At 39.1% G+C, this 18,599-nt stretch overlaps 1 protein-coding gene across 1 annotated transcript in view; it reads left to right on the top strand.

The window, feature by feature from the left end:
• The window catches only part of DMD (dystrophin), a 1,782,468-nt gene that overhangs the window by 633,998 nt on the left and 1,129,871 nt on the right, over positions 1–18,599 (top strand). The window contains exon 30 of the mRNA XM_012730297.1: positions 16,863–17,024. Coding sequence (XP_012585751.1) covers positions 16,863–17,024 — 162 coding nt within the window. The remainder of the gene's footprint in view (positions 1–16,862; positions 17,025–18,599) is intronic.

The following is an 18,599-nucleotide window of genomic DNA, read 5'->3' as shown; positions in this document are numbered from 1 at the left end:
GGGTTCTATGTATGGTCATTTTATATTGAACTGCTGTTGAATGGTTCAGGGATTAAGAAATTAGACTCATTTCTGCAGAGCTTTGTTTGAAAAGATTTCACTGGGGATGATCAACCAAGGATAAATAATGCTTTGAAATGTGCAATTTTTGTCTAATGCTTAGAGTGTTGACAGAAAAGTTAGCTTCTAGGATTACATTTTTCCACATTTTGAATTTGATGCTTTATTATAGTGGAATAAAGACATCAAATTGTTTGAATCTTGACTTTCAAGGTTGAATTTTCTGTGATATATCTGTAGTCTTTATATTGAAATGCACTGCAAGCAGACAGTTTGCCAAACATCTGTGTTCAAGGTGACTTCAGTTTTGAGCTGAGTACTGGACTGTGAAACTTGCCTCTAATAATTATTTTAATTGTATAATTGGACAAGAATGATTACACTCGAAGGGAGGAAAGTCCACCTGTGTAATGTTTACACACAGGTAATAAACCCAGTTTTCCCTTCTTTAATGTAAGGAAAAGGCAGGACACTCTATGTTTTTTATTATTTAATTAGAAAATTTGTTTTCTACTTGCTGTGTCTTCTTTTGTTTGTGAAAAGATGTCTTTATTTTTGAGCTCTTACTGATGGTACCCTGATTCTTGTTTTTAATATATTTTTTTAAAGTTTTATTTATTTGTGCATACAGAACCGGGATACAGGCCAGAGGCTCAGGGGTGGTGAGAGTCTTCACCAGAGACAGAGTGGGGAACAGAACAGGCAGATGGACGAAGTACACTGCTGAGGGGAGCAGCGGGCGGGCCAGGCAGGAATTGAACTCATGCGGAAGTGGCTTTAGATTCTCAGTGCTGTGCTTTAACCCACTGTGCCACCAGGGAGGGCCCATTAACATGCATCTTACATTTGGAGTTTCATTGCCTTCTGTTGTATAGATACAGGAGCTGAGATATTACACAACCTTCACAACTAAGGCTGGTGGTAAACATGTTTGACTCTTACCGTTCAACCATGAGGATTTTGTTTTTCCTAAGTTGTGATTCCATCATTATCTTTAAATGTAATTTATCTTACTTCAATAAGTAAACGTCCCTGGACTGTTTGCATTGATTGCCATTCTGAAATATATTTTTTAAAGATTTATTTATTTATGCTTACAGAATTGAGTAAAGGCCAGAGGTGTGGTGGGTGAGAGGATTCACCAGAGACAGAGTAGGGAGCAGAACAGACAGATTTACTGAAATACTCAGCTGAGGGGAGCAGTGGATGGGTTAGGAGAGGTCTGCCACTCCATGTGGGTCAGTTCCCTGGCGGGGGACTGAACTCGTGCTGCAGTGACTTTGGAGAGCTTCATAATGTGGTGCTTTAACCCGTTGTGCCATCAGTGAGATCTACATTCTGAAATATTGTATAAGACAGTATAAGACAACAAACTCTTATCTTTTTGTATAAAACAGAAAGATCATGTCCGTTCATATACCATATATACCACTAGCTTTTTCTTGTCCAGACACAAAGGGACACACCAACATACATACAAAGATGCATGTTTGTGTATTTGTATTGTATATACAAGTGTATGTATTTGTATGTATACGTGTATGTGTGTGTGTATAGACAGTCTGCTTTAATACCTGACTAATTCAGTTGTATATTCATTGCAGAGCGACTGTTTTTAGTTTGCAAGAGCTTTAAAATCTATCTGAATGACTATGCACGTATACATGTAGGGGTATCTTATCTTTAAATATTTTATAATTTGGTGATTGGACTCCTTCTCTGAAGTTGTGCTAACAAAATGAAATTTATTATGTGAATGAAAAACATCTGACATTAAGGCATAAACTAATCAATAGCAAAAATGAAATCAGTAGTATAGATAGGTAAATTAGCATATCAAAACACTTTTGGATAGTTTTTCTTGTAGTTTGATTATCTTTTTTTATGCATTTACTTTTATGCAACTTGTCTATAACTTGCTTATCTATCATAATTTACACCTAATAATGAATTCCTAAAACATGAAATAATATTCTCAAGATAAATGGTTGTCTAGTCTATCTTTTTCTACCACTTTAGGCTCTCTTGAAACTGACCTTTTACAGCCACTTCAAAGCTTCTTGGGGTTGAATTATCAACATGGATTTTAATGTTTAGACAAACCCACTCTAAAGTTGCTTGCTGATTTTCTTAAAGGAAATAAATGGGAGATGAACCATTAAAAAAAATATGTCTTTGTAATGTATTCTGCTCTCTCAGAGCATCTCATGAATGGAGAGATGAGTAAAAATATTTGTCAGGTGAATCAAGCGATTTTAAGTCATTTAAAACACATATTTATTAAGAAAGTATCCATTGAAAATATCAAATAAAACTCTAAAATCACTTTACTGCTTCTGCATTACCAACTTTCACATTGCTTTCCGATTTGCAATGGGAAATGCAACCTTAATAGTATTCTTCCCATCTCTCTTTTTTGTTGTGAGTACAATTAATTGCAAATTTCTGTGATTATTTAATTCTTAGTACATCAGTTCTTTAAAATTTCAGTCTCAATAATTCAAATCTGGCTTGTAATCAAAATCACACTGATGGAAGTTTAGTGGATCTTTGATCTATACATAGTACCTGCTGACTCCCTTTGCATTTCTAATTTGATTGAACCTGGGAACTACATTTTGAAAAGTTCTCTTGCTTCTGATGATGGTCCACTTTGGGCGCTCTGGCCCTCACCTGTGCTGGAACATGAGTTGTTAAAAGCAGCCCCTTGCCTAATGTGTGCTGTAGCTTCAATTTAGTCCTCGTGTGCACCTTTAACTTTTTCATGTCCATCTACTTCTCATTCAGATTGAGTGAGATCTCAATCATCTCTTTTTCACAAAGATGATGTGCCTTTTCAGTTCTTGTACAGTTAACCAATCCTTGGTGAAAAGTGGTTTTCCTTCAAGGCCACCATTTCCTGTTCAAGTAGAATGAGCACTTTCCAGGAAACCAGAGCGAACATTGGATGCTCCAGAAGATACATGGCTACATTCCACAACTAGCTACCTCTCTTGCTCTCCTGGCCCACAATCCAAATGGAACAGATGTCCCCTGTAAGGCTAGTTAGGACGAGAGTAGGTGGCCCTACATGGTGGTGTTCAACATTGTCTACAGCTTAAGTTCAATGGAACAGCCATCCTCCATGTATTGCACTTCACAGATACAGCATTTTTCTTGTACTGGTAGAAAGATTAGACATTGCTGAAGTTCCAGATGGGGGTTAGCTCTTTTTCAATAAAACACTTTTAAATGAGGTATGTACATTGATTTTGTGACACAATGCTACTGTACACTTAAGAGACTATTGCATAGTGTCAATGTAACTTTTATACGCAGTAACAAACCTAAACACTTTGTACAATTTGATTTATTACGACACCCCCTTTGTTCTGTTGGTCAGAACAGACAGCATTACCCCCAGTGTGCTTTTATCTGATTTATGGCAAGTAGAACAACCCCCACCCAGTAAAGGGCTGCCACCTGAGACTCCCTTACTTCTCTCCACTCCAAACAATTCTAGTACAATCTGTTTCATCTGCAAACAATGGGAAGATGTTGATGGGAGGGGAGGGGCAGAGAGGAGGTAGCGAAAGAGTTTCCATCTATTTTAGCCAGTTTAATATCTCACAAGAGCACTCAGTGACAGATGACCCTGATCTCCAACAAGGAATTGAGTGTAATGCACCACATTGCCGGTGTTTATCTCGTCCCTCTGCTCACATCAACACACATGAGTTTTCTGTCTGCGTTCCCAGCCTACCGCTCTAGTATTGCACAGCCTATTTGGCAAAGGAAAGGAAAAGCAGCTGTTCCCTACTTCTTCCTCCTGCTGTTCAAGGTTCACATCCCAGCCAAATGAATCATACCAGAGCCAAAGATCCTGGCAGGAGTTCCTTGCTACAAATCTGCAGTCTTGTCTATCCTATCTACTTGGAGAACAAAAGATTTGAAAGCTTTGTCATAACCTTAGGGCAAAATAGTGCTTCTCATTGCTGTGCTCAACCTGAGGAAGTTTGCAGCATAATGTGGCTAAGTGAAAAGACAGGAAGCCATAAACTCACTCTGCCATGCACTTCCATTTCTTTAGAACCTTGGCGATAATCTAGAGGTTTTGTGATAAATACTGTTAATCTTCATGCATATGGAAAGGATGAAAAAGGATCAGTCATCCCAGGATAATAGGGTGCTTTTACACATTCTTATTACCAAAGGCCTGTCTCAGTTCTCTCAGCCAATAAAAAAGAGTTTGAGGAAAAGGAAAGTGGTTTTATTTGTTGACAAATGAGGAGAGCAGCAAACTCATGTCCGAAAGACTGCCTCCATCCTGCTGTTAGGCACGCTACAGGGCTATTTATACAATGTTCAAGAAAGAAAAAGGGGAGGTGGGCGAGAGTCTGCAAAGAGGAGGAAGTAAAAGTTAGTGCTGGGATGGAGACCAGTGGGCATCAGCCTTTATTTACACAAAGACAAACCAAAATGGGAAATCAGTAAGAGTAATGGGAAGGGGGAGTCGCTACCTGCCAGTGAGCTTTCTCACTATTTGCTTTTGTTTGGGATTCCTTTTCTTGACCCCAAACCTGTCAAGAGAAGAGAAACTGCAAGGAAAGGAGAGGGAAAAAAAAAGTAAACCCACAGTCAGTTAAGAGCTCTGGCAAAACCAATTCCGTCATAAATTTGTCAAAGGAGGCAAATCCACAAATACTTATCTGAGAACCCATTTACTGTATCATTCTCAGATACCACTTCTAGTTGGCACTGATCTGACTATAATTTAATACCCCTAATGACTGACCATAGTGGCCAGCAGAGGCCAGAATGGTTTATTTTGAGGGAATAAGAGTGCTGGCTGCAGACCATTATGGACCTACATCACACATAAAAGAATCCAGTAGAGATCTCTCATGTACCTCAAACAAGTACCAGTTTGGGTTATGGAGGCTGTATGTTCTGTTTATCTCAAGACTTCCTGACTGAAAACTTGTATTCATATCAAACCATGCTCTTTTAAAAGACTATGGAAGATGTGTTTCTACATACTGTGTATAATCCATGATGCCAGCAATACCATGTCCAATCTTGAGCTGACATTTTGAATTCTTGAGTGGAGACACTGACTGACTTAAGTACCAAGAGGTCCTTCAGTCTGAGGTCTCTATCACTTGACTATGTTAGCTGGGAAATGCTGCCCTCCTCCATGGAGTAGCAAGTGGCTAGTTTGTTTATGTAATAAGTTGACAGAGACACCAGGCGTTCTGCATCTGGTATGTTCAAGTTCTCCCTCATGAGAGGCCTTCCCCACTGGGGCAGTTACCTATACTTAGCAGCTCAAAAGCACCTGCTATAGTTTCCTTGATTGTGATGCCTTGCCTTTCTGCTAGAAAAAGTCACTGTGTGTGTAGTTTCCTGCAACAATAATGGAAGCAGTTGCCAGAAAACAGTTATGTTATTCAGTGGTCACATCCCCATGTTGCGGTCTAACCCCCAATCTTTATTTCATGCTACAACCTGATATTACTTGGAATTTTAGACATTGGCTCTGGGTAGTTTCCATCTGATACTGGAACAGGTGGTCTCAGTCCTGACCCAACTCATTCCTAGACCATGATTTGGTGTTACTTTACTTTATCCAGAGATATTTTCTGTGACATTTAAATTGTTCATGATATAAATAAATAATTGTCTGAGGTTCAGCCTTTCATGTTATGGGCACGTGGACAGTCACAGAGCTCTGGGACCTGCTGTGGGGCTGGAGAAGTTTTACTGGTCAAGGTGCTTCTAAATGAGAAGGCTGGACAAGTTGAACTCCATAGATTCTGTTGATGTTTATTGTATTATACTTCAGTCACTTTCTTTCTGAAGCTCAAGCAATGAAATCATTTGCTCCTATCACCACAGAAGACCAATTTCATTTGCCTCCCCATGAAGATGAATAGATACAGAAAAAGTCCGGAAATGTCTGATGTATATGACTGTACAGCTCATTGACCACCCTTATCAGTGCTCTGCTAGAGAGCAATAGCCCTAGGGTGTCAGGTTCCACTGATAGAGATCCTCGAGTGTCACTGTACAGGATGCTTTCCTCAGAGGTCACAGAAGAGCATCATTGACCTGCAGAGATGTAAAATAGATGATGTTCCAGTTAACCATGTCCCCATTGGTTTTACTTAACATTTATATATATATATATATATATATATATTTTTTTTTTTTCTCAAGCACACAGTTTTCAGCAAAAAATCCTGAGTAGAGATCAGGATCATTCGGGAAGGTAGAAAGTATATATATATATTTTTTTTTTTTCCCTTAGAGTGCTCTAAGCACATGGTCTTGGGGTTTGCCTGCCCAGTAGGTTTAAGCCAAGTGAAATGAACAAAAATAAACCTAGATGGTGCTTGTAAATGAGACAGCATTGTTTTATATTTAGAGAATATGCATATGAGCATAAATGCACATCTGTGTAATGATCTGTAGCCTGCGTCCTTAAAAAAATTGTATTCTGGGCCCTCCCTGGTGGTGCAGCGGGTTAAAGCTTAAGAAGCTTAAGCTTAAGCCACTTCTGCATGAGTTTGACTCCCGCCTGCCCCGGAGGTAACCACATGGCGTGGCAGACCTCTCCTGACCCGCCTGCTGCTCCCCTCAGCAGTGTACTTCGTCTATCTGCCTGTTCTGCTCCCCACTCGGTCTCTGGTGAAGCCTCTCGCTGCCCCTGAGCCTCTGGCCTGTACCCCAGTTCTGTATGTACAAATAAATCTTAAAAAAAAAAAAACAAACAGAAACCATAAAATGAAGCTTTTGATGTCACTGATAGTGCGAGTGGTTATATTCATAAAATATCTTTCTTTCCTGCTGTATGTTTCTTTCTCCCTGTACTTTATTTTTGGACTCTGTTTAATTTCCATTGCTAAATACTGGCTTTATTCTTTTTGAAAAGCATGTCCTCAGCCTGAAAGCATGCCTACCCACCTAGAAATGTTATATGCAACTTCTGGGGGATCTCTTTATTATCATCATGAAAGCTCATGTATTTTCAGGGCTCCCTTGCCCACTACCCACCCCTGGCCTGGTCCCACTTTATTACTGTTCCTTTTCTCCTCAAAATGTTTTTCTTTCTCTAAACAAACAAATTGAATGTTCATCTCTCAACAAACCCTAAAAACCTAAGTCTACAGCGAGACCAAGATTTTCTTCCAATTTAAACTGAGAATGTTCTGCCTCTTCCAAGCAATTCAAAATTGGGAAAACTTGTTTCTGAGACAAATTGAATATTCCTAATGGTCCTTAAATGTTAACAGAATCACGCACGCGTCCTTACACACCCTCAAATTATGCTTCAGAAATTTTAATTGTTCACTGAAATTATCAGTTGGTAAAGCATTGCATTTGATAGAAGCAGTGATCCACACATGAAATATCAAAAGGTGTTATAACACATGCACTTGTTGGTGTTTTTTTTTTTCTTTAAGATTTATTTATGCATACAGAACTGGGGTACAAGCCAGAAGTGCAGGGTTGGTGACAGGACTCACCAGAGACAGCACAGGCCAACTGACGAGGTACACTGCTGAGGGGAGCAGTGGGTGGGTCAGGAGAGGTCTGCCATGCCATGTGGGTCACTTCCAGGGTGGGGATCAAACTCATGCGAAAGTGACTTTAGCTTCTTAGTGCTGTGTTTTAACCCGCTGTGCCACCAGGGAGGGCCATCACTAGTATTTTTGTAAGACAAAGGTATCAACATATTTTTCTTAGATTCTAATCATGCCATACTGCTATAATTTTCAGTTTGCCAAGATCCTTCCTTATATTCTCTCTTTATACTTTTTCAAAAACTGCTTCCTGGTCCTCCCTGGTGGCTCAGTGGGTTAAAGCACTGCACTAAGAAGCTAAAGTCACTTCCGCATGAATTTGATTCCTGCCTGCCCCGGAGGAGATCCACATGTAGAGGCAGACCTCTCCTGACCCGCCCACTGCTCCCCTCAGCAGTGTACTTCGTGGCTCTGCCTGTTCTGTTCCCCACTCTGTCTCTGGTGAATCCTCTCACCCTCTGCATCTCTGGCCTGTACCCCAGCTCTATATGAATAAATAAATAAAATCTTAAAACAAAACAAAACAAAACAAAAACAAAACTGCTTCCTATCATTCCCTGGATCACACTCTAGTCATCCTTTATCTTCATTTTTGTCCTCTGCCTTGACCGCAGTTTGTCAAGTGCTGAATCCATGGATGATGTCAATAGTTTGCTGCATAGTTTTTTTTTTTTTTTTTTAAGATTATTTATTCATACAGAACTGGGGTACAGGCCAGAGGCTCAGGGGCAGTGAGAGGCTTCACCAGAGACAGAGTGTGGAATAGAACAGGCAGATAGATGAAGCACACTGCTGAGGGGAGCAGCGGGCGGGTCAGGAGAGGTCTGCCGCACCATATGGATCACCTCCCGGGCAGGCAGGAATCGAACTCATGCGGAGTGGCTTTAGCTTCTTAGTGCTGTGCTTTAACCTGCTGCGCCACCAGGGAGGGCCTTGCTGCATAGTTTCAGCCAGAAAGGACACAAAGTTGAAATGGTTTTGCTTTCAGCAGATGGTTGATCCACCTTTCTTACTGGCATCCTGAACAGAGCCCATTACTTTCTGGCCTATGTAGTATTAAAAAGTTAAGTCCATGTAGTTTAGCTTAAATTCTCAATTGCATAATCAGTTTAATGTTCTCTTCTGTTATTGGCTCAAGTTTAGACTAAGTGACTTGCACTAGAATGGAAGAATCAGGACTTTCCATCTTTCACCTCTACCGTCTTACTTCATCTGTCACAGTAGACTCCACTGGTCTGAAAAGTATGAATGGGGAAGAGTGAGCAAATGTCTCCCTCTAGCTTGCATTGTCATGCTGGTCATGTATTTTATATAACAAGGACACAAAGGCTGCCTTTTTGTGTAAGCGTATGCTCTTTAAGAGTTCTTACAGAAGCTCTTATGTCTTCCGATTTATTTAAGCAGAAAAAACATGCTCTGTAAAATCATCTTCAAACCTCTTCATTCTGGAGTACTCTACTCTTGATCCACAAGCAGTGTTTCTGCTAGACAGCTCAAACATCGCTCCCTCCTTCAGTAGCCACTTGCCCCATAGAAATACATACACCACACCATGCATGGAGAAGTACAGGCCGCATCCTCTTTTCTCTCTTTCATCATTTGCAGTTCCTTCATTTGCCTTAGAAAGCAAGTAAATCATTCAGGTAGATAAACAGAGTCCAAGTTGATCATTAGATGTCATTCCCATCTACTTTGGACTCTGATGTTATAAGTGGTGGCCTTAGAATACCTCTTACTTGCTTGGGGCAAAAAGGTTAAAGTACCACCTTTTCTCTCCATCTTTTAAGATAAAACAGAAGCAGCCATCATACTGCCCCCCCAACCTTGTATTCAGCATGATATGTTTCTATTCAGAATCCTCAAAGAGATTTAGAATAACTAGGGTTGATGGTTGCAAGTGGGAAGGGTCAATTTTCCACCCCTTCTCTAAACCCTTTCGGGGTAAGTTTTGTTATCTCCATTTCTTAGACTGAAAGGAACTCAGTGTTTACTGTTCTTGGTTGAAGACTACTCTTCATCCAAAATCCTTTTTTTCGTAAAAATTTATTTATGCACACAGAACTGTACATAAGCTAGAGGTACAAGGGGTGAGAGGATTCACCAGAGACAGCGTGGGGAGCAGAACAGACAGATGGATGAAGTATACTGCTGAGTGGAGCAGTGGGTGAGACAGGAGAGGTCGGCCATGCCAAGTGGTCATCTCCCTGGCCAGGGATAAAACACATGTTTCAGTGGCTTCAGATAGCTTCATAGTGCTGTGCTTTAATCCATTGTGCCACCAGGGAGGGCCCTATAGCCAAAATTCTATGTTGTTAGACTCTGTTGTATTTATAACCATAACAATGTAGCTTCAGAACAATGCATAAGTAAATAAATGTTAGGATAGGAGAAAACAGTTAATCAGAAATGTCCTCACATTACCAAGATGATTCAGTCACATTGAGTGTTCTTGTTAGTTGAGCAAATTTTATATAACCTCTTAGTAGATGACAAAGAAAAGCCAAAAGGAAGCAGTTGTATCAGTCACCATGCTCACTCAACTGAAGACTCTGAAAAGCAGCACTCCTTGGCCAGAGTCACCTTTGTAGTGAAGTGTGTCTTGCGAACAGTGCAGGCTGTTGGCCTTTTATGATTTTACATGTGTGTGAAACACCACAAGAGTAGGATTTGGTTCTAACAACGCTCTTGTAGGATTCTCACGCCCAGCCACTCACCATGAGACAAAGACTGACTCCTCTGGCTCCTCATTGCTCTTTCTGTGCAAGGTGGTGGCACTCAGTGTGCTCCTCTCTAAGGAGAAGATTCAAGAATTTCTTGTTGTCATCATTTAATAACAATTTGGAAAATAGCATTTCATTTGTTCAGCTGTTACTAAAACCATTTCAAGAATGAGCTGGTTTTATATTGGCTAAAATGCTTCATTAGTAGAGAAAAGAAAATATAACAATGCAGAAAATCAAAATATTTTACATGTGCAGATCTCCCAGTGAGTACTTGTAATCATGAGTAAATAAGCATAGAGTTTACTAGACGATGATCATAAACGATGCACTTTTTAAAACAAACACAAAGAAATCAGCCATTTTCTTTCCCTACTTTCTAGAAATATTAATTAATAGAATTCAAAGAACTCCTGGGTAATTTGTCTTTACAAAAAACCAGAAGTGTTCTTCATACATTGAAGAATAGGCAAGAATCTACAATTTTGGTGCAGTTCCACACTCCATAGTTCTGAGAAGTCAAATACATTTCAAAATCCTAACCCACTTTAAAAAGCATTCTCCTTTTTGACTTCAGGTGACTGTCACAGTGTAGCCTGCATCTGCTGCGTAATTTGAAAAGAAAATGAGAATGCCCTGGTGCCTGACGCATATAGGCAATCGAGGAATATCCGTTACATAACTGGATACACACAAAGACTTGTAAGAGATGCTAAGATGTGCCTCTCTTGGGCTCCCACTTTTTATTTTGCGGCGCTGGGGACCGGTGTGCCCCTTCCCAGGGGGTCTCATCAGTATAACATCTGGTGAAAACCTCTCTCGGTGCGACCTTGCTACCCAGTTGGTCTTCCTTGATCATATCCTAGGCATCAAAATTCTCTCCCAGGTCTGCCTTTCCACCAAAGCAAAAGCAAAAACAAACAAACAAAACAAAAACAGATAAAACAACAATACATAGTCATGAAAGAACAGACAACAACAAAATTTCTTCCATCCCTATCTCAGACCTCACAGATGCTGGAAGAATGTCATTTGTATGGCTTCAAACTAATTCATGCAATTAGTCCTGTGATAATCACTTACTTCGGACTGCTCGGTTTTACCAAACATTTTTGTAATCAATTTATAATTTTCAGCTGTGAAACAATGTGACCATGAGTGGAATTTCAGTCAGCCCAGGAACTGGGAATTTTCAGCAGAAACACTCTTCCTTAACTTAATACAGTGGAGGCTTGTTTTTCTTCTATCCTTTGGTGATGAATGGTGTATCCTTACATTCTGTTAGATTTTTTTTTTCTTGTTTGGATTCAGGCTTCCTGTAGTGAAACACTCATGTATTGTTTCTGCTTCAAGATAATATGTATTAAGTGTTTAATAAATATTTGCTGCTGGCTATAAAGCTTAAACGTAAGGAAATACATATTTTTTACAATAATTTTCTCAGAAAAACCTATTTTACTATTGAAAACACCCACATCATTCATTTGTAATATTGAATTTACCTATTACCTCTTCTATTAAATGAAAATTAATATATTTTGTATTGAACTTAATATGTATATTAAAGCTGTATAGCTCCCTTCAGATGATTTAGAAAAAAGTTACTGGGATAATTTGTCTAATATTTTTCTCTGTTTTCAAGCCTATGTGCATATTTGAAATACTGAACTTAATATATATATTAAAGCTGTGTAGCTCCCTTCAGATGATTTAGGAAAAAGTTACTGGGATAATTTGTCTAATTATTTTTCTCTGTTTTCAAGCCTATGTGCATATTTGAAATACATTTTACCTGTTCAAATTCCCAGTTTTCATTTGGCATGAGAATCCATTCTTCCAGAATTACTTAGGCATTCTGCACTCTGACTTACAAGTTTGTAACATTGGGGCACAGGGCTAGTACAGGAATGTGGGGAGCAATCACTGTGAGATGACTTTCTAGTGCCAAAAAGATCATTCAGCTTTGAATTTTATGTTGCAGAGCACTTTGAGGAATTAATAATTTATTTTAATACATGTTGATTTTTTTACTTATGTTTTTAATTTTCTCTGAAAAAACAAATTACTTTTTTTTTTTCATTATGTGTCTTCTTGACATTAGTAGGTTTCAATTTCTGTGTCAGTATATTTTTTTGGTGATTACCAGTCTTTTCATGTCTTTCTATTTTTATTATTGTCATAGCTGTCTAACTATTTGATTCCTGTAAACGTGGAAAAGATAAGCTACAAATATGAAATTACTTTTATGAACAACTGTTGAGCAGTGTTTTGAAATAACGAAAATCCGATTATGGTTTAGGACTTCTTACCAAGTCCACTCAATGAGGCAGCACAGATCAAGTGGGAAGAGAGTACTAGAAAATCCACATCCCACCAGGTTCTGCCTAATAAGATATTTAGAAATTGAAGGCAGCTTATGCCATGACTAGTTCAAAAAACCCTGCAAGCTTGGATTGACATCAGGTCTTTTCGCTCCCTGAGTTAATCAAAGAATCTGTGTAAATCAGTTTCTCCTACTGACTGCCAGACCAGGCGTAGAACCGAATCACCTGAGGTCAACTATGCTGTTACCTCCTAGGCCATTTGAATTCTTTAAAGCCATACAATCTCACCACTAGAAAAAGTTTGATTTATAAAGATAACTTTGAGGCTAGCTATATGGTTCATCATTATGCTGCATTCTATCCTGTTCAATTACATTAAAATCCTGTAGGTGTGCCCTGAAGTGTAGGCTGATTTTTTGCCCTTAGACACATAAAGGACCAAATTTAAACAATGCCTGGGTGGCTAATTACTACATGCTGTGATTGGAGGCTTCTCCTGCCCCTTGTCACAATAGTGAAATGTTATCATTAGACATCCATCTCTGGAAAAGCTCTGAGTAGGCTACAGGCATTCTCTGCCACAACACGGGGAGCTCTGTTTATAGTAGCAGGTGCTGTTACCTGAATTACTTTGTGATGCGAAGTCTAGTTGAAGTTTTGACTGAAAAAAGAAAATGAAGGAAAGTGTATTTCAGAGTACAGGGCAAAGTGTTGGTTATTGACTTGTGTCATGTTTTAACAGAAATAGATGAAAGGTTGCTCCAAATAATGTTCTGGCCTATTGTGACATTAAAAAATAATAATAATAAGGGAAGATCTGTTCTCTAAAGGATATATTTTTGAGATGTAGGGATCATTTTTTTAAAAGAAAGATTTATTTATTTATGCATACAAGAACTGGGTTGTTAAAGGAGATTGAAAGGATTTACCAGAGACAGAGTGGGGAGCAGAACAGGCAGATCTACTGAGACACACTCCTGAGGGGAGCAGTAAGCTAAACAGAGGTCTGCTGTGCCTTGTGGTTCAGCTCCCTGGCCAGGCATTGAACTTGTGCTATGATGGCTACAGATAGCATAGTCCACTTCCTTTTCTTTGAGTACTCGAACTCTTCTTTGTTTTTTCCATTAAATATCTTGTTGTGGACCTTCCCTGGTGGCCTAGTGGGTTAAAGCAAAACACTAAGAAGCTAAAGCCACTTCTGCATGAGTTTGATCCCCACCCACCCTGGAGGTGAGCCACATGGTAGGGCAGACCCCTCCTGATGTGCCCGCTGCTCTCCTCAGCAGTGTACTTTGTCTGTCTGCATGTTCTGCTTCCCACTCTGTCTCTGGTGAAGCCTCTCACCGCCCCTGCACCTCTGGCTTGTATCCCAGTTCTGTATGAATACATAAATAAATATGAAAATAAAAAAATCTTGTGGCATTCATCAAAGCATAATTAAAATTATTGGCCTTTCTCTTAGGAACTGGAATTAAGCATGAATAGGACAACCATAATCTCAAAACTGACTTGAGTTTGTGATCTAAAGTAGAAGCAAGCAATTAATGAGAAGTTGCAAATGGTGTGAGACATGCTGAGAGAGAAATGAAAGAGCATCAGGTGGCAGATACCCACGCAGAGAGGGAGTTGCCCACATTTCCAGAGGAACCAAAAAATAGATGGAAATCAACCAATAGAAGAAAGTTGGGATGGGGTTCTTCTAGGAAATGGGAATGAGTGAAGGCCAAATCAAGAGGGAAGGAATGCAGGCTGGGAAATGAAAAGTTAAATTTTGCTGTGACTAGAAGAAGGAAGACTTCAGCAGGGACTCTGAGGGATTGTTTAAGGAGTATGAGAGGGAGTATGGCTTTTATGCTAAGGAAAGCAAAGTATCACTGGAGCATTTAAGCAGAGAACTGTAGTTTCATCTTTTATTGTATTGCTTTTATTGAGGAAACTTTGGTTTACAACAGTGTGCACGGTACAGAAATATAGTGTCACACCTGTTCAGATGCACATATTCACAGTATACCCACCACCAAGGCACACATAATTCCTTACCATAGTCCATTGGACCCAGCTTTGTTTCCTATTTCCTTCCTTCTCCTCTGGTAATTTGTAATTTATACTTACATTTCCTGTATTGTTTTGGTTTAGTTTTGTCTGTTCTGTGTTTTATTTCCTGTTTCTGCATACGAGTGACATCATTCTGTAGATACTTCTGCTTTGGAGATTGTCTAGTGACATGGTCGGACAGCCAGTCCTGTGACCAGTTCTGTATGTGAGATGAGATTGTCATGACATAAAATAGAGGAAAGATGATGGAGAAAGGAGGCAAATAGGATGAGGTCAGCAAATATAAAAATACAGAAGGGCCCTCCCTGGTGTGGCAAGGGGTTAAGTCTCAGCACTATAAAGTTATCTACAGCCACCCTAGGAAGAGTGTGATCAGCCCACCAGGGAGCTGACCCACATGGCGCAGCAGACCTCTCCTGTCTCACCTGCTGCACCCTCAGCAGTGCATTTGAGTCGATCTCCCTGTTCTGCTCCCCACTATGGCTCTGGTGAATCGTCTCACTCCCCACTCCTCTGGCCTGCACCCCATTTCTTGTATGCACAAATAATAAATAAATAAAGCTTAAATGATATACAGAAGGAAGGGTTGCTAATTGATTGACTTATTTAATGCAGAATGGCAGAGGAGGACAGGATATTGGCAAAGGAGGAGGAAATATGCATGTTCTTGTGCCTAATAAAGGCAGTGACTAACTTCAGTAGCTGAAGTAGGTAAACATGTAGAGAAAGTATGAAAGCAAGAACACAAGTGGAAGGAGGTGATCAGAAAGCAAAATGTATTCATTCTTGTTCCTGGTTTCTAAATTTTGTTGGAACTGTGAAGGAGGGTAGTTACATGCAAGTATAGAGGTCAAGAGAGAAATTTGGACTGAAAGAGTGAGTTGACCATTTTCAGTATCATGGGTGTAATTGAAAGCAACCATATGGGTTAAAGAAGAAAAGAGGGTTGAGAGGATAATCATGCATGAGATTTATGTCCAGACAGGAACACCTAGATGACCCTCTCCCATCCTGCAGCTGCAGGAAACTCCTCCAATAATCCAGCTGCCTCTAGCCTTTTCGTACTTGAGTAATGCTGTGTTTCAAGCTGACTTCATCAGAGAACAGTGCCAGCCTCAATATATTTCCAACTTAAGAGCTAACATTTATATATTTTTATATAATAGCTAATGTTCTTTTAGATAATAGAATGAACCTGGGATGATTTTTAAAGCCCCAATCACAGTCTTTGGAAAGGATAGTTCTACTGTACCAGATAGTTATGCCTACAAATTATATGGTAAGGGAAGTAACTGATATGATGAATAACTTAATGACTTCTCCAGAAGTTGCCAGACCCATTCCTTATTTTTATAACTACTCTTTTAAAGGTGAACAGCTCCTTGAAGGGAGACTCTGCAATCTGTTCAGCATTCTATTTATACTTGAAAAATGTTAAATTATCCTAATCACACTTACAGTAACAATCAAGATTAATTGCAGCTATATTAGGATTACTTATGCTCTGTTCTACTTCAGCAGTAACACAAATCCAATTGTACAAACAAGTTCTATAATCCAAATTGTAAAAGACAGTGTGTGGGGAGTTTGGGGGCCACAAAACTGGTTAACCAAATATTCAAAATAAATCTATAACCAGTTGCTTATCTAAAATTCTGTTTTTGAACAGGACTTTTTTTCTGAACAGATTGTGCATGTGTCTCACTGGTAGAAGTAGATTATCTATCAGGAATTGGATTGTGATGACGATGACCCTATTCTAAGTAGACCAAAGCTCTTCAACTCTGTAATGAGATCAGGAGGAGTGCACGGCCTGAGAGGGCAGATTGCAGTGACTGAGTTGATCTCGCTACTGTTTCCATTCTCCAGCGTCTGTCCTTGATTTATATTACACTTTGGTGTCCTGCAGAGATTCTCTGACCCTAGAGTTCTGTGCGCTAATTCTTTCTCCTCATTTTAATTTTCGTAAGTAGAGCTGAATGAGTGGCAGGAAGGTGCGAAATCCATCTTACAAAAAGGTGATTGTGGACAAATCTAGAATCTACATTTACTTTGCAACAGGATTGTAAAGCTGTGATCTGTGATGGGGCCGGGGGTATTTAACTGATTGTTTCTTACTTCTTTTTTTCTGTGTTTAGGCTGTGAGAAGGCAAAAGTTGCTTGAACAGAGTATCCAGTCTGCCCAGGAGATTGAGAAATCCCTGCACTTAATTCAGGACTCCCTCTCGTCCATTGACCAGCAGTTGGCAGCTTACATTGCTGACAAAGTGGATGCAGCTCAGATGCCTCAGGAAGCCCAGGCAAGTTGAATTGGAAACGAGATTCATTTCAGTTTTGTTTTTATTTTCTGGGTAATGCAGTGCTAATTTTTAACATATTTTCCCCCCACTGTTTATGCAGATGTCCATTTGATTGACCACTTTGATTACTGGTGGGGAGACTGTACTTGAAGACTTATTTTTGATAGTACATAATAGTGGAATTTGAAATAGAGACAGTACCTCTGTCAAAGTGAAATCTAGTGTTCATTCTTTTATTCCAACTACACCAAATCTTGAGGGAAAAACCGTAGGAATACGATTTGTGAAGAGAGTGTTTTCCATATTTTAATGATATAATTAAAAATGTAGTCTCAAACATTTTATTACCAACTAATTTGTTATCCTAGAATCACAAGTCATATCATCTCTGTATTGTTCTATTTTGAAAATGTTGCAATTAGTTAAGATATTAGAGATGTAAATTTGCATTTTATTACCGATCTTCTCCCTATATATATGCACATGTATTCATACACTTTCAATTCTTTATTCAGTCTAAATTATGGAGTGTGGTGAACCAATTATTCTAAAATGATGATTAAAATAGTAATGAAAATAAATGCAAATTGTGTACTGAGTAAATTTAGGCTGTATTGGAACTAACTTTCACCTTGGGAAGCATTTTTCAAGTGTTGTGTGTCTATTTATAGATAATAGTGAAATTTATACATGTACATTTTTTTTAACACAATAAATCAGAAAAATATGCTGTGATATAAATGGCGTCCTCCCACCCCAAAGACACTCTCCTCATTGACTGGTGGATCACCTGAATGTCTTCAGTTAAAAATCTATTTTGAGATGAAATGTTGGATTTATAGATCATCATGATGCAGTTATTGTGCAGTGAGTCACAGTTAAATTGCTGACTTGCTGTGCAGAGGATCATTGGACATAATAGCATAAGTTATCTCACACGTAGTTTCTGAGTTTGACTAAAGAAGTCCCTGAGGATATTAACGCGTAGGAAATGTTGACTTGAAAAGTTCAGAACAGAGGGCTTTCTTGCGGGATGCAAACCAGTGCAATAAGGGGTGAGAGAGGAGAAATTCGGGGAGAATCCTGATGATGAAATAAAATCCTCAAGATAGTATTTTACCGGAACAACACATACCAGTATATATTCTCTGATAAGTAGGGAATAACCATAAATATAGTTAAGGATTTTAACTTTCCTAGTAATTGCATATATACCTAAATATAGTAAGGTTCTCCAATATTAACTGTTCACAGAAGTGCCCTAATTTGAGTAACAGGGGAAAAGTCTATAGGCATGCTTTAGAAAAGTGGGTAATAGCAATTGGAAAACTGTTACTGCTCTTGAGAACTACATTATTGTAAAGTAGGCTGGCACTGCTTTTTAAAAAGGAGTCTGTGAATTTAAAAGACCATTTGATTATTAAAGATTACTAAAACTTTTGGAATGGATTGAAGAAGAAATTAGAGCAGTGTAGAGTTGACATGTTAAAGTAAGAGATTTCTACTATAAAAGATACAGAGTCAGTTTGGGGGCTTGGAGAATGACACTGTGATTAGAATATGTGAGATAGGCAA

This window comes from Condylura cristata, unplaced genomic scaffold (assembly GCF_000260355.1).
Source record: "Condylura cristata isolate star-nosed mole 26May11 unplaced genomic scaffold, ConCri1.0 scaffold00027, whole genome shotgun sequence".
Lineage (NCBI taxonomy): Eukaryota > Metazoa > Chordata > Mammalia > Eulipotyphla > Talpidae > Condylura > Condylura cristata.
This window is presented reverse-complemented; position numbering and strand designations above follow the sequence as displayed.